This window comes from Heteronotia binoei, chromosome 19, assembly GCF_032191835.1.
Source record: "Heteronotia binoei isolate CCM8104 ecotype False Entrance Well chromosome 19, APGP_CSIRO_Hbin_v1, whole genome shotgun sequence".
NCBI lineage: Eukaryota > Metazoa > Chordata > Lepidosauria > Squamata > Gekkonidae > Heteronotia > Heteronotia binoei.
The window spans coordinates 17,524,429-17,543,901 of record NC_083241.1 but is presented as its reverse complement, the minus strand read 5'-3'; the positions used below and the strand labels follow the sequence as shown (position 1 = coordinate 17,543,901).

Genomic DNA, 19,473 nt, shown 5'->3' with positions numbered 1-19,473 from the left:
CAGAGCAGCAGGGATTTAAAAACTACCTGCAAACACTGATGAAAATCAAGTGCTTCGAGGAGAGTGAGCGAATCTAATAGAGAGCATGACTCCTCTGTAATGGAGGACAAGCCTCCAGTAACTTTAGCAACTACACAGAAGAAAGAACTGAAACATGTGAAACTTCTTTCACATCACAAAAAAGCTGCATTTGCTGAAGTTCCTGCTTCTGTGAAGACACACATAAAAGATAATCTCTGTTGTTTTTCATCACCCATTCCCTAAACTAAGAAATTATGCCTTGGAACATCCTATACTTATGTCCACTCCCACAGAAACACTGACCAGACCTGTCACCTGCTTAGTTTCAGCAAGATAGCAGTACTATCCATAACCTGAGACCAAGTGACAAATAGCCTCAGGCTCTGAGACACCACAACTGTAGCTTGACCCCAAATTTCAGGCACTCTCTCCCCACTCTAACAACTGTTGGATAAAACAATGCAAAGAAATTTGGTATTCCTTGGAGATATTCCATCCAAATACTAGCCAGGACTGACCGTGCTTAGCTTCTGAGACCTAACAAAATTGGGCTAGCCTGGTATCACTTTGCTCTGTTCTGGTTAAACCCTATCTAGAATATTATGTTCAGTTTTGGGCACCACAATTGAAGAAGTCTATAGACAAGCTGGAACATGTCCAGAGGAGGGTAACGAAGATGGTGAGGGGTCTAGAGACCATCCTATGAGGAAAGCCTGAAGGAGCTGGGTATGTTTAGCCTCGAGAGGAGATGACTGAGAGGTGATATGATCACCATCTTCAAGTCCTTGAAGGGCTGACATACAGAGGATGATGCAGAATTGTTTTCTGTTGCCTCAGGAGATTGGACCAGAGAGTCTGCATACTTAACTGTGACGGAACCGGCCCGATTCTGCCTATAATTCTTGGTTTCCAATAGGGAAACCAGGTTGCTTTTGCATTCTTCTGGCAGAAAAAAAATCTCTGTACCTCCCACATGTTGATTTCTCAAGATAACATCTTGAATTACTTATATATAAACATATGAAAACAGCTTGTTAGCATAGTCCACAACTTACTCTTTGGACAGAAGAGGACAGGACTTGAGTAGGAAGCGAGACAAAGGAGTGTCTTGGTAAATGAGTTCCGGAGGGGCAGTTGGGCTCTTCAGGTTGAGGCAGCGAACAATAATGTAGAGAACAGCAGCTACAGCAGCCAACTTCACCCCATCAAATACTGCAGGCAGCTCAGGGGTTTCCATTATGGCATTCATCTTGAAATCTGCAAAAGGAAAATAGTGGTCAGGCCTTCCTGCATCTTGCAATGGAGTACATTTGGCCTTTTGTTAACCATACAACTGGTGAAAATGCTTTCACATACAAATACCACTTGCAAAACAACAAGCTCAGGCCAGGCTCATACAGAATGAATTACTCAGTTAAAACTAAGAATTACCATCTACATACTCAAGAATTCTTTGGCTAACAAACTGGAGACTAAGCAAAGGCTGTTCTAAGGAAAGTGTCCTCAGCAGATGTCCTTTCTCTTGTGCTTACTATTAGAAAGAGAGAGATTCCACAAAGCAACTGAAGGGCAGAACTATTCTGCATTTTATGCTGCACTAAAAAGAGAAATGAACTTTTTAATGGGCCAAATGTTGCTTTCCACTTGTAATGTGTAATGTATGAAGCAATGAATCTTGAATGAAAGAGAAAGAGGAACAATTATTGTGCCCAATCTGTAAAAACACATTACTGAACCATGGAAGAAAGAAGCATAGTTTACAGATATTTATTTCTCTGTAAAACATACAGAAGCAAAAGCATCACTGGAAATCTCAGGAAAGCTTTGTATTCAACAACCCCCTATGGAGAAGTGTAAAGCATGGGACAGACAGTGATGTGGAAGAAGAGTGTTTTGCATAAATGCTACAGAGAAGTAAATTAAATTCTCATCAGTAACTACACACTTGATCTTAGCCAAAAGGCTGAGAAGTGATGAATTTATACAGATGAATTTGTTGCTGCAGTTTCTCTTGTTTAAAACTGCCACAAAATATATAAATTGCAACTCACATATCAGTTGATATACAAGTGACATAAATATAAATAACCCAAAGAAGAAATATGGGAGTAAATTTGTCTCACCAAGGTTTCAGATCAACTTGTGAAACACACAATAGGATATATAAATGCTGTTTCATACACTCTGCTCTCAGAATTACACTTTGTATAAACTTATCAACATTATGTTGCTATTTTATGGACCAAGAAGTGATAAAAAATAGTAATGGAGACTTTAACTTCATTATTTTCAACTCCATTTTTGTCTCTGCATCAGATGGAGATACATTCCTATACAAAGCTACTCTTCTACTTGGAGCGCTTGGTGGCAAGATGAACGATAGCCAAGTGAGCTCTCAACATTACCCAAGCAGTGCGTTCAAGAACATAAAACTCACCTGCACCACTTATTCTTAAATACAGGTAGTTCAGGAATCCACTAAGCAAGTTCTGCTATCCAAGTCAAAGTTAACCTAGTTTTAAAAAAAATCAAATATCACTTTACTGACAACAGAATGACCCAACAAAGTACAACACAATTAACAGAGCATCCAAGATAACATAGGATACAGGATAAAGTCATCTTTACCAGTCTCTGTAATTTGGTATATCAATAATTTCACTTCCATATAAACAAAGGCATTTATACTTTTTCAGGGCTTTTTTCTTTTTAAAGCTTGAACTCCTTTGCATATTGGCTACATCAGGGGTGTGTGGTCTAATATGCAAAGGAATTCCTGCTACAAAAAAACCCCCTGTACTTTTCAATGTCATAAATATGTCAAACAGTACTTTTTAAAATGCTAAATTATAATGCTGCATTTTATGTTAAAATGATAAAGTAAGAATAGTCTTGATAAGAAAGTAATTATTTGGATATAGTATATTTTCTTCCACAAGCTTATTTTTTTCTCAACTTCTCCCCTCCAAAATTGCAGATATCTAGCTAGACCTGCTTTGTATAAACACATAAAAGTCATTGGAAACGTCCGTTCCTAGGGGTGAGCTATTTGCATGCAGCAGTTACCTTAACATTTGAATTTCTTACTGCATGCGCCTACACCACTCCAAAATATTCCTGTTGGTAGTTTTCAAAACAATGTAAAAGATGTGCACTGAAGCAAGTTACCTGCATAATGGCAGTCAATTTCCAGAGTTTATGTCCCCGAAATCCAGTAAGAGCTGACATAATCAGCAATAAGTAATTCAGTATTATTACTGGACAACACAGTTGAGCAGGCACCTTTAAGAATATTTTCTTAGGCGTAATCCCTAAGTAGGATTGTTCTCTTAGTCTATCATTTCCAAAAGCAGACTGATAATTTTATAATATTCTTATTTTAACTCCTACAGATAACAGGTACTAAGTGAATCCTTGTTCAGACATAAATACCTGCACAGTTCAGTAATAGTGGTCTGACAATATCAATCAATTACATTGTTTTGTTACATGACAGACAAGTCAAGAGTCAAAGTCCACATGGAATACAACCACTGCTGATGCACAATTGTGGCCCATTGCATGCAAATACTTGAAGTGGTAGCCTCTACAACTTGCAGATACTTTGCATGTAAACTACAAGCATGTAGACTACAAACTTTGCATGCAGGCTACAAGCAACTGCTGTGCAGACAACTAACTAAATGTGAAAACCATGGAAAACAATAGCATTTGGACTTTACTGTCAAGACCTCGAGTCAAGGAATAACACAGTCCAATAAGTCAGCAGTTTATTCCAGGCACCATGAGGCAGTACACCATCTTTGCTAAGACTAACATCTTAGCTCAGTGACTCTCTATTTAACCCCTTGCCCCAACTGTTATAATTCAAGTGCAAAGCGCAGCAAAGCAATAGCAACTTATGGCGGGACTCCCCTCCCACCCCAAGTCTTAGAGTCCAGGTGTTTATCTGTGCTTTGTTAGCGACTGACCTTGGCCGGTGGAAACAACTTCAATAAAAAGTTCCTCAGATAAGCGTGCAGAGAGAGATGAGCTAAGCAAGAATGCACCCAAGCTAAATGATAATGTTACAGCACAGAAAATATGACAAGAGGGATACAGAGAGGATAACTCTTGACATTAACTTGTTGAACTACCTATCTGTATTTAACTTATGTGATAGTAAAATTCTGGTATAATTTTCATTCTATTGTTTTCCATGATTTCTCCTTTAGTTAGTACCTAATGGGAAGGCAGTGGCAAACCACCCCATAAGAATTTGAACCTCCAGAAGAACAGATCAGGAAACACAGCATGCATTCTACAAGGATGAAAACATCCGTGATGCGATGTCACCCCAGAGTCAGAAATGACTGGTGCTTGCATACCTTTACCTTTAACACATCATGGAGCTCTGTGTATTTTTCCTTATGATTTATTGAATTGCCAAGGCAAAGCAGGAGGGTTCCTATGCCATTTAGTACTGTTCAACAGATATACAACTTATGGTAATGGGACTGTTCTGGGACTAAGATGGGCACCCTGGCAAAAAATACAAACCAGATACAAGATGAGCATGTCCCTAGCCACAATGATAGCATCTACAGAACATCTAGGATTGTTTGCATAGAACAAAACTAGAAAATTGAACAAAGATCTAGAACTCACTTAGGGAACTGAAGATAGTATAGCCGCACCTCTCCCTGTTCTCTTTCATTTTCCTATGTAAAAGTTATAGAACCAGCTTGCTTTATGTCCAGACACAGCTAACTGGGAGACACCTCATCTCCTTCACAGGCACAAATAGTACAGTATTAGTACATCTGACAGAATGTTTTCAACAGGCACTGATGCAGCACTAAAAATAAAATGGATCCAACTTAACTGCCAAAGCAAAGAAGTCCACAAGTATCAAGCACATGCCAAGCATTTTCCACGTTTGCTGCCCAAACATAAAAACTGGCAGTAGCTGCTAGTGCAAATAGAGATACAACATACAAATAGGGCACTGTCTCTCCTGGAGAAAGGAGATTAATGAATTTACACTTGCTAATTTGCATTTAGGTGCATGTTTAGCATTGTTCTATGAGTGAGAAGGATGGACTGCCAAAATGCCAGAAGAGAATGAAAAATAGACACAGCTTTTAAGAGAACACATTTGAGTGACTAGAGGGAAAGAACTCAGGAGCTGTACTTCCCTGCCTGACTGCCAGATAGAAATTGGGTGGAGAACTGCACACGGAGAGGCCAATACCTGTCAGTGACGTGTGACTGTAATTGCTCCATGAGCTGTAAATAGCTAGCCCTCACCATAAAAGACTGGTTTGGGTATACAATGCCCCCAAACCTTCCTAGGAGATTCTTTTTTGAGATGCCCAAGTGCCCTCATTAGCACCAAGTCTTCAACCATGAAATACTGCCCCCAGGGTCTTTTCCAATTAACCTAGTACAGACCAGAATAGAAGCATACACGATAATTGTAATCCCAGAAAGAAAAATCCTAGAGCCAGTCTGTAGTACCAACCAAATCACAACTGTGCTCATCTGGGGAAGCAGGGAGCAGAAAACCACATCACCCAGTAACAGATTACAAAAGGGATATAAAAATCTGCTAAACAAGTAATCTGCTAATACACTGGGAAAATACTTAAATTCTCCTCCTATCCACTATCACATGACTGTGGGGAGGGTTGGAAGAGAGTCTTGCTCAAAAAAATCTGAATTTGAACCTCCAGAAGAACAGATCAGGAAACACAGCATGCATTCTACAAGGAGGGAAAGATCTGGGGCTTGTTATTTTATCTTTGGTTTTAGCTGGGGGGAGGGGGTTGTTATTGTAAGCCACCGTGAACCAAGAGGAAAAGTGGGATATAACTGTTTTAATAAATAAATTCAGGTGGAATTAATTACTCAGAAACAATCCCTACTTCTTTGCCAAGAGAAAAAAGACTTCAGAAATAATAATAAGAATTTCAGATTTATACCCCGCCCTTCTCCATGAATCAGAGACTCAGAGCAGCTTACAATCTCCTATGTCTTCTCCCCCCACAACAGACACCCTGTGAGGTGGGTGGGGCTGAGAGGGCTCGTATAATAGCTGCCCTTTCAAGGACAAGTCCTGCGATAGCTATGGCTTACCCAAGGCCATTCCAGCAGGTGCAAGTGGAGGAGTGGGGAATCTGCATGATGTATTTGCATAAATCATCAGAAAGTAGAATAGCTTATCAAAATTTTTCATCCACCAGTACAATAGAGTACTTGTTAGAGACTTTTTTGTCATCAAATCACATCTGACCTATGGCAAACCCTTAGTGTTTTTAAGGCTCAAGACATTCAGAGGTGGCTTGCCACTGCCTGCCATTAGAATCCAAAGGAAACCATCTTTTTTTAGAGGCACATATGTCACTACTCTCACCCTTCCATAAAATGACAATAAGCATGATTTCAGGTGTGTTGAATAGATGAAGCAAAACCAAAATGCTTTAGCCTTACATATATACAATAGCAAAGGTATGCTAAAAGTAATTCTTTTGTGCCAGTTATATGAAACAAAACCTTAATATTTAATGTGTATTGAAAAATAAAAATATTACAGGTCCTTTCAATTACTAATCTGAGAATGCATTCAATCACAAACTTACCCTAAAACCGTACAGTAATCCCACAGCATGAAAATCCGTTTCAAAATTATGTATTTGTTTGAAAAATCACTGGAAATATGGAAGACCTGCCAGACATTTATATTCTGATTCAAACAGAGTTTATGCTGCCTGGATATCTAACAAGAGGTTGCCAAAATAAAAGAGCATTCCCGTTTCTAGAGACCACCACCACCAAGAGCCAGGCTAAAGCCATGTCAGTTCATAATAATATAAAAAACCTCGTGCTTTGCATATGTTGGATATAATAAACTTGTCAAGTTATTTTGGCCATAAATATCAGTTAAGCAGAAAGTGCTCTCATTATCACAATGCAAAAAAAAAAGAAGTCAACACAACCTAAGAAAACCTTTAAATCCCTGTATTATTTTGCCCCTGTGCCATGTTAATCCTATTAGCTGTTTTGGGAAAGTATAGCAGGCACCTAGTTTCAAGGTAATGGCAGATACCAGTCTGCAACCAGATAGGAAATATCAAGATTCAAATTTCGGTTTTACTTATACAAGGTGTTAACTGAGCTTGCAGGTGACACCAAGCAGTTGAAAAATTCCATGCTCATGATGGGTCAACTGACATCACTACAAATCTTCGGTTCTTATCATATCCTATGACATGAGCTTGCACAACAGGTAACATTAGTCTTCTGGCTCCATAATGCATCACCTGACAATAATTCTTATATTTGTATGATCAGCACAAAAACAAAAAAGCCTACCCAAGGGGTAGATGGAAGAATGGTACCTTGAGAAAAAAAATGCCAAGAGTTAATATTGTACCACCTACCAAAGTGTTTTCAGTAAACCAGTGTTTTCAGTGTTTGTATTTATCCCTCAAAGTGACTTCAGCAGTCTTATTGTGGCACTCAGTTTACACTAATTTGTATCATTTATCATTTTACATCTCCCAATCCACAGACATGCCCCACTCAAAAACTTAAAGGCACACAGAATCCTGGTTACACCCAAGTAGTAATGGGAACTTAGAGCTAATTTAAACATTCTGAATTGGTTTGACTCATGCCCACTGAGCTTTTTCTTTTTTTCCACTTTAAAAACAGGCCTTAAAAACTGCTGTTGAAAATGGTCTGTCACAAATGTTTCTGTATGAAAGAATTCTGCAGCTCTCTACTGCCAACAGAGGTGTTTCACTGGAACCATTCTGCTCTACCATGCTCTCAAAATGCAACCTGTAGAGGAGTCTGCCTAGGAGCACCAACTGCCATACCTGCAATTTGCCTACATGCTAGGTTGATGATAGACCCCACTCTATACTACACAGCATTCTTTCCAGGCCTACAGAAATCCTAATATAAGAAGCAAGCAATGAACTCTGCTATACAACCGTATACATATTGTCTGTGTGTCAGAGAGGGCATACAGTCCAGTAAGATTGAGAACGTCAGATAATCAGATTCACTTCTAGAAATGCTTTGGGTCGAAATAGTGGGCCCAAAAGGAAGTTTAATTCTGGGAGTTTGTTATCGCCCACTGGATCAAAAGATAGAGGATGATTATAAAATGATGAAAGAATTTAAGATAGCGGCTAGACATAAAAACTGTGTCATAATAGGTGATTTTAACTATCTGCACATTGACAGGGTCAGTATGTGTTCAGATGAGGAGAAAGAGATTGAGTTTCTATGGAGCAGATGGTCACAGAACCCACCAGGGGAGAGGTGATCCTGTACTTGGTTCTAAGTAATGCCCAAGAGCTGCTGAGAGATGTAAAAGTGATTGCACCGCTTGGGAGCAGTGACCATAATGTTATTGAGTTCACCATTGGTATAGAGAGTTGCCCCCCAAAAAACACTTTTAATTTTAAAAGGGGTAACTTCTCTGAGATGAGGAGGCATGTGAGGAGGAAACTGAAAGGAAATGTAAATAGGTTTAAAACCCTTGGGGAAGCCTGGAGGCTATTTAAAACTACGATCCTAGAAGGTCAGATAAAATATATACCACAAGTTAGGAAAGGCACAAATAAGTATAGAAAAGACTTGCATGGTTAACAAACAAACTAATGGAAGCTGTAAAAGGTAAGAAGGATTCCTTTAAGCGGTGGAAAGCTAGTCCAAGTGAGGTTAATAAAAGGGAACACATGCCGTGGCAAATAAAATGCAAGTCTGTGATCAGGCAGGCAAAAAGGGACTATGAGGAGCATATTGCAAAAAACAAACATCTATAATAAAAATTTCTTCAAATACATCAGAAGCAGGAAACCAGCCAGAGAAGCAGTGGGGCTCTTAGATGACCAAGGGGAAAAAGAATTACTAAAGGATGATAGGGAAATGGCTGAGAAGCTGAATGCATTCTTTGCCTCCATCTTCACTGTGGAAAATGAGAAGTATTTGCTCACTCCAGAACCGCTGATTTTAGGAAGGGTGTTGAAAGACCTGAGTCAGATTGAGGTGACAAGAGAGGAGGTCCTGCAACTGATAGACACCTGACAAGTCTAGGCCTGGATGGCATTCATCCAAGAGTTCTGAAAGAACTCAAAGGTGAAATTGTGGAACTCCTGACAAAATATGTAATCTTTTATTAAAATCTGCCTCTGTTCCTGAGGACTGGAAGATAGCTCATGTCACCCCTATCTTTAAAAAGGGTTCCAGAGGAGGTCCAGGAAATTACAGGCCAGTCAGTCTGACTTTAGCACCAGGAAAGTTAGTGGAGACCACTACTGAAGAGAGAATTAGTAGGCACATTGATGAACACAAATAGTTGAGGAAGATTCAGCATGGGTTCTGTAAGGGAAGATCTTGTCTCACTAACCTGTTAAGAGTTCTTTAAGGGGGTGAACAAACATATGGACAAACGGAATCCAATAGTTGTTTACCTTGACTTCCAGAAAGCTTTTGATAAAGTTCCTCATCAAAGGCTCCTAAGGAAGCTCAAGAATCATGGGGTAAAAGGACAAGTCCTCTTGTGGATCAAAAACTGGCTAATTAATAGGAAACAGAGTATAAATGGGCAATTTTCTCAGTGGAGGGTGGTAGGCAGTGGGGTGCCACAGGGCTTAGTACTGGGTCCCATGCTCTTTAACTTGTTCATTAATGATTTGGAGTTGGGGGTAAGCAGTGAAGTGGTTACGTTTGCAGATGACACTAAATTGTCTAGGGTGGTAAGAACCAGAGAAGATTGTGAAGCACTCCAAAGGGATCCGTAGAGGCTGGGCAAGTGGGCATTAACATGGCAAATGAGGTTCAATGTGGCCAGGTGCAAGGTAAAGCACATTGGGGCCAAAAATCTTAACTATAAATACAAGTTGATGGGATTTGAACTGGAGGAGACTGACCAAGATAGAGATCCTGGGGTCATGGTAGATAACTCACTGAAAATGTCGAGACAGTGTGAGACTGCAATAAAAAAAAGGCCAATGCTATGCTGGGAATTATTAGGAAGGAAAACAAATCAGCCAGTATCATAATGCTCCTGTATAAATCGAGGATGCAGCCTCATTTGGAGGACTGTGTACAAGTCTGGTCACTGCACCTCAAAAAAGATACTATAGCATTGGAAAAAGTCAAGTAAAGGGCAACTACAATGATTAAAGGGTTGGAACATTTTCCCTATGAAGAAAGGTTAAAACGCTTGGGGCTCTTTAGCTTGAAGAAACATCGACTGCGGGGTGACATGATAGAGATTATGCATGGGATAGAGAAGGTAGAGAAAGAAGTACTTTTCTCCCTTTCTCACAATACAAGAACTTGTGGGCACTCAATTAAATTAATGAGCAGTAGAGTTAGAATGGATAGAAGGAAGTACTTCTTTACCCAAAGGGTGATTAACACATGGAATTCATTGCCACAGGAAGTGGCAGCGGGTACAAGCATAGTCAGCTTCAAGAGGGGATTGGATAAACATATGGAGCAGAGATCCATCAGTGGCTATTAGTCACAGCATATTGCTGGAACTCTCTGTCTGGGGCAGTAATTCTCTGTATTCTTGGCGCTTGGGAGGGGCAACAGGGTGAGGGCTTCTAGTGCCCTGGCCCCACTGATGGATCTCCTGATGGCACCTGTTTTTTTTTTTTTTTGCCACTGTGTTACACAAAGTGTTGGACTGGATGGGCCATTGGCCTGATCCAACATGGCTTCTCTTATGTTCATATGTTAACCATGTCCCTTTTCTCCTTCTTCCCCAATACTATTACCATTTTTGAATGCCATCAAGTTGCAGCCAACTTATAGCAACCTCATAGGATTTTCAAGGCAAGAGATGTTCAGAGGTGGGCTGCCACTGCCTGCCTCTACATAGCAAGCCTAGCCTTTTTTGGTGGTCTCCCATCCAAGTAATAGCGAGGGCTGCTCCTGCTTAGCTTGTGAGATCTGACATGATTGAGGTAGCTTGGGCTATCCAGGTCAGGGACTGGGCATCCAATTAAGCTGATAGACAACAGATTGAGAAAGAACAAAAGGTAGTACTTCTTCAATCAACAAGTGATTAAATTGTGGAATTTAATTCCAGTGGATGTACTGATGATCACTATAATAGATGGTTTTCAAAGGGGATTAGACAGATTCATAGAGTAAAGGTTCATCAATGACTACAGGGAATCTACACATTCACAACAGTAACCCTCTGAATACCAAAGGAGACCTTGGCCTCTCTGCCCTGTTTGCTGGCCAAAGGTAAGCAGAAATGGGTTTCCTAAATGTCCCTTTAAAAGGCCAAGGATCTATGAGCTCACAGACCAGCCACACCAGGATAGTAGTACCTACTTTTTGTTGTTCAGTCACACAGTTGAGTCCAACTCTTTGCAGCCCCATGGACCAAGTCATGCCAGGCCCTCCTATCGTCCACCATCCTCCAAATCCTACTACTTCTAACCTAATCTGTTATTCCTCCCCTGCTCATTCCCCAGTAACTACCTGCAGTTCTCCCTACTGTCAGCAGACAGTTGGTCAGCTACCTCACAATTCCTTTCCTGGGTAATACCAAAATCTCAGGCACCTGTAACAAAGTAGTGGACTTGTTCAGTGTATTGGTGTCACTCTTCCTTCCCAAACTCTTGCTTCACACCCCTACTTCAGGACCAAATGATATCTTCTCAAACATATTAAAGCTTCACGCAAAGCTGTTTTTATGATTAGATGATCATTTGGAAGGTCATCTCCAGCTCAATCAGACATAGAGCCCTGTATCATCTCCCATCCAGTGTAATGAAAAGTAAAAAGTATTTGACTTTAAGACACATTTGATCCCAACATGTTTGTTTTAGAAGGAACGATGGCATAATGGTATAGCATAATAAAGTGCGGGAGGGTGGTGGTGTCAAAGCTTAAAAAAAAAAAGATACCGCTGAAACTGAGGAGAAAGCTTCTCCCCCCTGTGAAACCAGTATGACAAAAATGGCCATCCCCATTTTAAATGATTTTATATAAGCAATTATGACTCACTTGTGTGAAACAGATTAAATATAAGATATGTACATCCATTAAATAATATTTATTATTAATGGGCTCTGTGAAAGAAAAAATAAAGAAAAAAATCAAGAAATAACCTGATTGTGCTCCTGTTAGTAACAGAAGAGTCACAAAATGCATATTTAGAGAGAACAACTCTTTAACAAACATTTCACAGAAAGATTCAAGCTAGGTTCAAATAAGTCAACAAAGGAACACCATAGCTACATTAAACAGATTTCAAAACTGTCAAGGCAGCTAACGAAAAGAAAAATCTTACCTCAAAGTTTAGACTGTTTCCAAAAGAAGCCTGCAAGTAAATAACCAAAGGACAATGCACACAGTGAATTTTAAACATGACATGACAAATGCTTTGAGAACCCTATCAGGAGACACTGTAATCCAGTGGGTCAAACATGAGTCACAGGGATCAAAGATATATTATTTGCGATCAAACTTGTGCCAGTAGCTTGTGACCTCTTGTCATGGCACTTCTGTACATTGCTTTCCCACTTGGAAATAACCAATAGATCACCTATGCAGAGCATCTGAATGCCACAGAATGGGAAGTGATGAAGCGCTGCCAAGTATTTATTTTAGCTGAAAATGTCAAGACAGTGCGCGTTTGCAATAAAAAAGGCCAACGCCATGCTGGAAATTATTAGGAAGGGAATTGAAAACAAATCAGCCAGTATCATAATGCCCCTGTATAAATCGATGGTGCGGTCTCATTTGGAGTACTGTGTGCAGTTCTGGTCGCCGCACCTCAAAAAGGATATTATAGCATTGGAGAAAGTCCAGAGAAGGGCAACTAGAATGATTAAATGGCTGGAGCACTTCTCCCTATGAAGAAAGGTTGAAACGCTTGGGACTCTTTAGCTTGGAGAAACGTCGACTGCGGGGTGACATGATAGAGGTTTACAAGATAATGCATGGGATGGAGAAAGTAGAGAAAGAAGTACTTTTCTCCCTTTCTCACAATACAAGAACTCGTGGGCATTCGATGAAATTGCTGAGCAGACAGGTTAAAACGGATAAAAGGAAGTACTTCTTCACCCAAAGGGTGATTAACATGTGGAATTCACTGCCACAGGAGGTGGTGGCGGCCACAAGTATAGCCACCTTCAAGAAGGGTTTGGATAAAAATATGGAGCACAGGTCCATCGGTGGCTATTAGCCACAGTGTATGTGTGTATATAAAAATTTTTGCCACTGTGTGACACAGAGTGTTGGACTTGATGGGCCGTTGGCCTGATCCAACATGGCTTCTCTTATGTTCTTAGCTGCAGCTAAAACATACAGACATAAAATGGAAATTTTCATTTGTGGACTTTTGTGCATCCTCTGGAGTAAAACTGATAATAGACTTGTACAGCCCAGCTGCAAGACAGGTGGGCAGTTGATGAAATACAGGAACAACATGACAAAGGTCTAAACTCAGAGACAATAAGTATTAGTGGGGGGGGGGAGATAATGACAAATTTCAAAGGATTTTTGATGAGGCATGGAAGGACACCATCTTGCAGTTTGGATATTACTCCTCTGAGAAACAGAGAACTAAGAGTTACAAAGAAGAACATGCACCACTGGTAAGAGGAAACAATAGGAAGAAGGGTATAGTACTAACCCAAGCAGATAAGAAAAGGTATACACCGGGTACAAACTGACAAGATGACATATCCAGGGGGAGAAATGCCACCACCATAATACCCCAGAAGCAAAAGGGCTCCAGCTCAACTGAATTCTTAAGAGCACAGTGAGCACACAGCTTCCAAAAGAGAATGGCAACACAGATAACAAAACACCATGGAGCTGGGGAGGGGCGTGACTGGGCATCTGACAGGTTTTTTTAAACCTACTAATATGAAACTGCTCAAACTAGAAAGAATTTCATTACCCTTGTAGAAAATAAATGGGGGGGGGGGGAAGAGAAAAGAAAATCTCAAAGATGGGATCCCCAGGACATAAAGATAAGAAGACAATCTGAAACTTGTTACAACTGCAAAGGTCATAATGCATGTAGTAGAAAAGAAGAAGCTAGGAGGAGATGCGGAATATGACCCCTGAAACCTAAAATAGAAAAAAAAAACCCACCAAGGCAGTGGGAATCTTAAGCAAAGTACCCTGAGCCTTCACAAGAGTGGGCCAACACACCTTTCTATTTCAGACCATGTTAGACATTTTTAAGACCATCTACTTATTAGAAAAAGTAACTGAAAAAATGCTCTTATAATGCTGGGGGGAACTGAATGTAGAATACATTCAATGATGGGCTTTTAGACCTGGCTGCAAAACTTCCACTGCTGTTCATACTCCTAACAAATTGCGGGAGAGGCAAAGGCCAACCCCTTTTTTCTACCCTTCCCATTAGCTTCCCAGAAGCACCAATAAATATCTACTGCTGGAACCAGGATGCTTGACCTTTCACATGATAGGATGCAGTATGGCTTCATTTATATCAGACAAGCATTGACTTCTATTCCACCCTTCCTTCCCTTCCCTATTTGAATCAGTCTCCTTGCTTTGTGCTATGTTAGTTAATCTCCTTGCTTTGTGCTATGTTAGTTAATAGCTTTTCAATGAGTAGTTTGAAGGAGAGATCCTGCCCCTCCTTTTGGAACAAACAGGGTTACTCTACTTCCTGATTCTGATGTGTGTTGAGAGTGAAAGGGAGGGACTCTAGGGAATGGTAAAGCGGCAGTGACGACAATATTAAGAAGTCCACTGCTGAATCAGACAGTGCTTTGCCTCGGGCCATGACAGAAAACAGGATGCTGGACCAGATTGACCACTAGTCTGATTCAGCAAGGGCAGCTGTTATGGTGCCTCCTCATTCTGTGCTTAACCTTTAGTGGTGGCGAGGAGAGAAGGATGCCTGGGATGGGAAAGCAGATTGAAGAAAGAATCAGGAACCCCCCCTTCCCTTTTCTACAGAAGGCAAAAGACAGCCAGCGAGCCAAGCCTGAGAAGCCAGGAGATGAAACCTTGAAGGCCATGGAGGGCAAAGCGTAGAAGCCATGGGAGCGGAAGGGGCCACAGGGCCTTGGGGGCCAGGTCATTCAGGGGACTTGTACTCATCAGGCTGTTCTTGGACAGTGCAAGGCAAATGCAATTTTGGGCTGTATCAACAGAAGTATAGTGTCCAGATCACTTGAAGTGATGGTGTCACTTTACTCTGCTCTGGTAAGACCTCATCTGGAGTAGTGTGTTCAGTTTTGGGCACCACATTTTAAGAAGGATATAGAGGAAGGCAACAAAGATGGTGAGGGGTCTGGAGACCAAGTCCTATAAAGAAAGGTTGAAGGAGCTGGGTATGTTTAGTCTGGAGAGGAGACAGCTGAGAGCTGATAGGATCACCATCTTCAAGTACTTGAAGGGCTGTCCTATAGAAGAGGGTGTGGAATTGTTTTTTTGTGGCCCCAGAAAGCAGGACCAGAACCAAGATGATGATGAAGAAGAAGATATTGGATTTATATCCCGCCCTCCACTCCAAAGAGTCTCAGAGCAGCTCACAATCTCCTTTACCTTCCTCCCCCACAACAGACACCCTGTGAGGTGGGTGGGGCTGAGAGGGCTCTCACAGCAGCTGCCCTTTCAAGGACAACCTCTGCCAGAGCTACGGCTAACCCAAGGCCATTCCAGCAGGTGCAAGTGGAGGAGTGGGGAACCAAACCAGATAAGAGTCTGCACACTTAACCACTACACCAAACTGGCTCTCCAATGGGCTGAAATTAAATCAAAAGAGTTTCCGGCTCAACATTAGGAACAACTTCCTGACTGTCAGAACAGTCCCTCAGTGGAACAGGCTTCCTTGGGAGGTGGTGGGCTCTCCTTCCTTGGAGGTTTTTCAACAGAGGCTAGATGGCCATCAGACAGCAATGAGGATCCTGTGAATTTAGAGGGAGGTGTTTGTGGGTTTCCTGCATTGTGCAGGGGGTTGGACTAGATGACCCTGGAGGTCCCTTCCAACTCTATGATGCTATGGGAGATCGGAGGAGGAAAGGAGGGCTGCAGAGGCCCTCCCGCAGACGCCATGCTCAGAGCGCACGGGGTGGGGGGTTATTGGTGGCCATTGAATGGCGCCAACTGCGACCTCTCTCTTCTCCCCCCCCCCCGTTTCCCCCACAGGCAGGTGACTGGACCGCTCCATTCTCCTCAGTCTGAGAAGGTCCCCGGATGTTGGGAGGGGTCTGGAGATGACCGCCCGGCTGTTCCGCGGAGCGCAGCATCCTCTTCTCCTCCCCACCCCCGGTTGCCTCGACAATCGCCTCACCTGTACAGGCCCAGTCCGGGCAGTACCGCCAGCTTCTGCTCCGCCAGCTACTCCCATCGAGATACGTCTCCCTTCCCCCGCTTCACAGCCACACACTTAAAACACGCCCCAAGCCGGCTCCCGCGGCCCCCGCCTCCTTCCCTGTCACCAACCCGCCCTTGTCCTGCCCATTGGCTTGCTTGCACGCCACTCGGGGCCCCGGTCGTACACTATTGGTAGAAGGGACGCGGGGGCGGACAAAAAGGGGCTTAAAGGTTGTTAAGGCGGGGGCGGCACCGCCCGTCTCGCGGATGCCAGGCAAGGAGGAGAAGTGAGCGGGCTTCGATTGGCTCCTTATGACGCAGTTGGGCGGGGCCTCAAGACAACGTTGGCCAGGGTGGGGTGTCTGTCAGGAGGGGGGGTGGGGCTGTGAGCTGTGAGGGAAGGGGAGCGCTGCTGCCTTGAGGTTACAGTAAAGCCCTCCTTTTGCTTTTCTCTGTATTAATCTGCCATCTTCAGAATGTACCAGGGAGGGTTTTCCAGATTACATTGCTTTCTCCCCAGGATGGATGGGTACCAGGCTTTATCAAATATCCCAAGAGTTCAGACTTTACTGTAAATCTTCTGTTTTTATTCTTTAATTTATTTTTTTACTATAGTGATCAGTAACGCTGCTTTTTTCTTTTTTTTGGGGGGGGGGGGTATTTTTTATTTTATATGTGCATGTGTGTGCCTACACCTGGAAGCCAAGGGGGAACTGGTGGCTGATCCCCCTGCTGGGGATCTGGAGGATATTCAGAGAGGTGCCTGACCCGGCCTCTGGTATTCCAGGGAGGTCTCCCATCCCAAGTAGAGTCAGCCCTGTTTAGCTTCCACAGTCTGATTTCCCTGCACTAACCAGGTCAGAGCAGTAATGCTGCTTTAAAAAAACAACAAAAACTTGCATTCATTGCAGAATGAAAAACAGGCGCAGCATTTGTAGTAATAAATACATTCAAATTAGTAAATTGATTTTAAACAAATTCAATGACAGCTTTTAAAAATAAACTGGACTATACAGTTTGTAAATTTGCAGTCAAAATAACTTGGAAGAATGGAATGGCCCTACAATAAAATACAAACATAAGCATTTTAAAAATAAATAAATTAACTGTTGTGGTCAACAATATGTATGGAATAAAACCTGACATACATTTCCAGATATGTAAACTCACAGCACAAAAATTAGAATAGTGACAAACACAAATTAGAATAATAACAAGCAAAAGAGGTGCGGGCCCTGCGGGACCTAGGGCAGTTCCGCAGGGCCTGTAAGACAGTCCTCTTCCGGCAGGCCTATAACAACTAACTGACAATGAGAATATCTTCTGGATGGAACTAAAAATGCATTTATGGACCACTGCTTTTTATTCTTATTTTTATGTCTTATTAATTATGGTTTTAACTTTGTTATGTAAATGTTTTTAAGCTGAATTATGTGAATTAAAATGTTGTAAGCCACCCTGAGCCACTTTGGTGGGAAGGGCGGGATATAAGCCTAAATATAAATAAATAAATAAATAAAAATTAGAATACTCAGTAAAATCTAATATTGGTGCCCACAGGCCTCGGATTCAGCAGGAGCTCACAGGAGCACAGCTCCTAGACCCATGATGGCGAACCTATGACACGCGTGTCACTGGTGACACGCGAGGCAATTTGGCTGACACACCAGAAACCAAGGAGCATGGCGAGCCGCGAGTCCTTTGGAGGCTGCTGAGCCCGTCTCGGAGGAGCAGCAGCTGCTAAGGTGAAGGCGAGAGGAGGCAGCAGCAGCGCAGAGGGCCACCGCCGCCTCTTTCCCCGGCTCCAGGCTGGGGGTGGGGGTGGGAGGGAAGGTTGGGGGTGGGAGGGAAGGTTGGCCGACGCTGCCAGTGCCTCGCCTTGACCTGGGGGTGGGAGGAGACAGCCTCCTGGCGCAACCCGTCCCCCACCCAAAGCAGAGGCAGCCAAACGCGCCTCCTCCTCCTCGCAACAGGGCCGAGCTTTGCAACCCCCTTTTCCCGCCCTCCCCGGGGCCTGAGGAAATAGGTGGGTACAGCAAGAAAGAAAAAAAGAGCATTGCAAAAAAAGAGGCGGGGGGGGGAAGAAGTGCCCTCCTTGGCGGGTTGCGCCTTTGCAATGCCGGGGCTTTGCAAATGCAGGAGCAAGGCAGGCGTGTTTTTTTCCGTTTGTTTGCATGGAGCGGCTGGGGGGGGAGAGGCAGAGATGGCATTGCAGCAGTGTGTGTGGGGTGCAATGCCCGAGGGGGCGTCGCTCTTGGGCCTGTTGTGGGGCTGCCCCCCCCTCCTCCACCCGGTCCTGGTTTTTTTTTTTTGCAACCAACATGATCTTTCTCACTTTGCTCTCTCGCTCTTTCTCATGGCCGCCTGCCGGAGGCGGGGTTTCAGATTTAAAGGACAAGCTGCCCTTTTCAGCTTGGAAGAGGAGGAAGGGGGTGGGCGATGGGGGCTGTGTGTGGGTTGCAAAAGAGCAAGGGGAGGGGAGCATTGGGTCGCCCCCCTTGGCTTCCCTTGGCAAGCGCTGGAGGAGAAAAGGCGGGAAGAAAAAAAGATACACCCTTTCCCGCAGGGTTACCAATCCCCAGGTGGGGGCAGGGGATCCCCCTCTCCCCAAAATACCCCCCCCCCCAAGTTTCAAAACGATTGGACCAGGGGGTCCAATTCTATGAGCCCCAAAAGATGGTGCCCCTATCCTTCATTATTTCCTATGGAAGGAAGGCATTTTAAAAGGTGTGCTGTCCCTTTAAATGTGATGGCCAGAACTCCCTTGGAGTTAAATTATGCTTGTCACACCCTTGTTCCTGGCTCCACCCCAATGTCTCCTGGCTCCACACCCAAAGTCTCCTGGCTCCGCCCTCAAAGCCCCCAGATATTTCTTGAATTGGACTTGGCAACCCTAGTCTGACCTAGGCCGCAGACCGCGCACTGGATCCTTTGTGCCTGGTTCTCCTGCGGCCCCCTCATTTGGTGAGTGTGGTTGAAGTGACACGGTGAAGTGACACGCGACCCGAGGAAGACTACACTTTTTCCCGATTTTCGACACACCAAGCTGAAAAGGTTAGCCATCACTGTCCTAGACCTTTCTGAGGGTCCCCCCTCCTCCTCCACACCTTGTCCATTGAA

At 43.1% G+C, this 19,473-nt stretch overlaps 1 protein-coding gene across 1 annotated transcript in view; it reads right to left on the bottom strand.

Moving 5' to 3' along the window:
* The window catches only part of ABHD2 (abhydrolase domain containing 2, acylglycerol lipase), a 49,013-nt gene extending 32,540 nt beyond the window's left edge, over window positions 1-16,473 (bottom strand). Inside the window, exons 1-3 of the mRNA XM_060260265.1 lie at window positions 16,331-16,473; window positions 2,459-2,533; window positions 1,077-1,278 (exon numbers count right to left, since the gene is read on the bottom strand). Coding sequence (XP_060116248.1) covers window positions 1,077-1,270 — 194 coding nt within the window. The 5' untranslated portion in view covers window positions 1,271-1,278; window positions 2,459-2,533; window positions 16,331-16,473. The remainder of the gene's footprint in view (window positions 1-1,076; window positions 1,279-2,458; window positions 2,534-16,330) is intronic.
* Between the last annotated feature and the right edge of the window lie 3,000 nt (window positions 16,474-19,473).